The sequence below is a fragment of the Sus scrofa genome, chromosome 2 (genome assembly GCF_000003025.6).
Source record: "Sus scrofa isolate TJ Tabasco breed Duroc chromosome 2, Sscrofa11.1, whole genome shotgun sequence".
Taxonomy (NCBI): domain Eukaryota; kingdom Metazoa; phylum Chordata; class Mammalia; order Artiodactyla; family Suidae; genus Sus; species Sus scrofa.
The window spans coordinates 61,682,663-61,684,447 of record NC_010444.4 but is presented as its reverse complement, the minus strand read 5'-3'; the positions used below and the strand labels follow the sequence as shown (position 1 = coordinate 61,684,447).

At 49.4% G+C, this 1,785-nt stretch overlaps 1 protein-coding gene across 1 annotated transcript; it reads right to left on the bottom strand.

Moving 5' to 3' along the window:
- Positions 593 to 1,537, bottom strand: LOC100524789 (olfactory receptor 10H1-like). Its single transcript, XM_003123459.1, has one exon. It carries the CDS (start codon positions 1,535 to 1,537, stop codon positions 593 to 595), a length of 945 nt encoding a protein of 314 aa, XP_003123507.1.

Sequence of the window (1,785 nt, the reverse complement as noted above, 5' to 3'; positions counted from 1 at the left end):
TATCTTTAGACCCATCATTCGGTTCAGTCAACAAAAGCAACTGAAAGGAGAAGACATCCTTCCTCCAAAGATGTGAAGAGCTGAAATGAAAAACTACTCCTCCATTAAAAATTATTTCTTCCTCTCAATGCAATAAAATGAGAGAGTAGGTATCTAAAAAATAGTACACGATGATTAGTACACAGCAGGCACCAAACCACTGTTGCTGTTTATGACCTTATTGTTTTGAGCAGAGCAAGCATCCCTCCTTCACACATTGAAGATAAACCCTGCATATAGGTAGCTTAACACAGGACATAGGCACCCCCTTCTTCATGTCACTCTTAGGCACAGTAAAAAGGAGGAAGTTGACTCAAAAAGTCAATATTGGGGAGACCTTGACTCCACTGAATTCAGAAAGAATGAGGTCAACTGGATTGGGGTAAAGGAGAGAAAACAGATATCTAGAATTTATATAGAGCACTCAATTAGTGGTAAGTGGGAAAAATCATGTATAGGAATCATGGCCAGTGCAGCATGATTATGCCCATTTTGCGGATTATAGACTGAAGTGCCTCTACCTGCCACATCCCTTGCTACAAAATCAGACATTTCAGCAACTATGAAGAAAGAATTTATTGAGGAAGGTCTTTTTCATGGTGTTCTTCAGCTCCTTGTTCCTGAGGCTGAAGATGATGGGGCTGAGGAAGGGAGTGAGCACCGTGTAGGTGATGCCCATCAGCGTGTCTCCTTCCAGAGACTGAGGACCCTTGGGCTTGAAGTAGATTATGGAAGCAAAGCCATAGTGCACAATCACCACAGTGAGATGGGACACACAGGTGGAGAAGGCCTTGTGCCTTCCCTCAGCTGAGGGAATCCTCAAGATGGCAGCCACAATGAAGGCATAGGAGAGAAGGATGAGGAGGCAGCAGCCCAGAAGGGCTGAAAGACACACCAGACCCACACCTGTGATCACAATGGAGATGTCCCCACAGGCCAACTTCACCAGAGGTGGCATGTGGCAGAAGAAATGGTGGATCATATTGGGTCCACAGAAGGTGAGGTGGAAAATGGCTGATGTCACCACCAGCCCCATGACTAAGCCACCAGCCCAGGACCAGACCACCAAGCAGGCACAGCCACCGGGGCTCATGAGCACGTTGTAACGCAGGGGGTGGCAGATGGCCACATAACGGTCATAGCCCATGACAGTGAGCAGGAAGGAGTGGGTGAAGCCAAATGTGAAGGAGAAGAACATCTGGCTGGCGCAGGCCGAGAAGGCGATAGAGTGGTGGGTGGAGAGCAGGTCGGCCAGCATGCGTGGGATGATGGCAAAGGTGTAGAGGATCTCAGAAATGGAGAGGGCACACAGGAAGAGGTACATGGGTGTGTGGAGGCTGCGCTCCCTCCAGATGGTGGCCATGATGAGCAGGTTCCCCAGCAGCGTGAACAGGTACATCAGCAGGAACAGCAGGAAGAATGTCAGCTGAAGGTGGGGGAAGGTGGAGAAGCCAATGAGGATGAATTCGGTCACTGCTGAGAGGTTGGCTCCCTGCATGGAGGCTGTGCCTGAAGTGAGGTGTGACGTGGAGAGGTCAGCCACCGGATGGAGGAAGGTCATCAGCTTGCATCATTCCTGGCCCTTCTCAAGGGGCTGCTCCTGATGAACGACAGATGGTACTGGTTGAGGTCCTACTCTTTGCCTCCTATGATGTAATCCTCTTGTCAGTGTATTGGGGGGAGGTGCTATCTTTATCACCCCATTTTGAGGACCTTGAGATTACTCATTGAGAATACTGGGGTGCA

Bases quoted from the DNA above. Each gene is read 5' to 3' on its own strand.
- LOC100524789 (XM_003123459.1), bottom strand. From the start codon at position 1,537: ATGCAGGGAGCCAACCTCTCAGCAGTGACCGAATTCATCCTCATTGGC.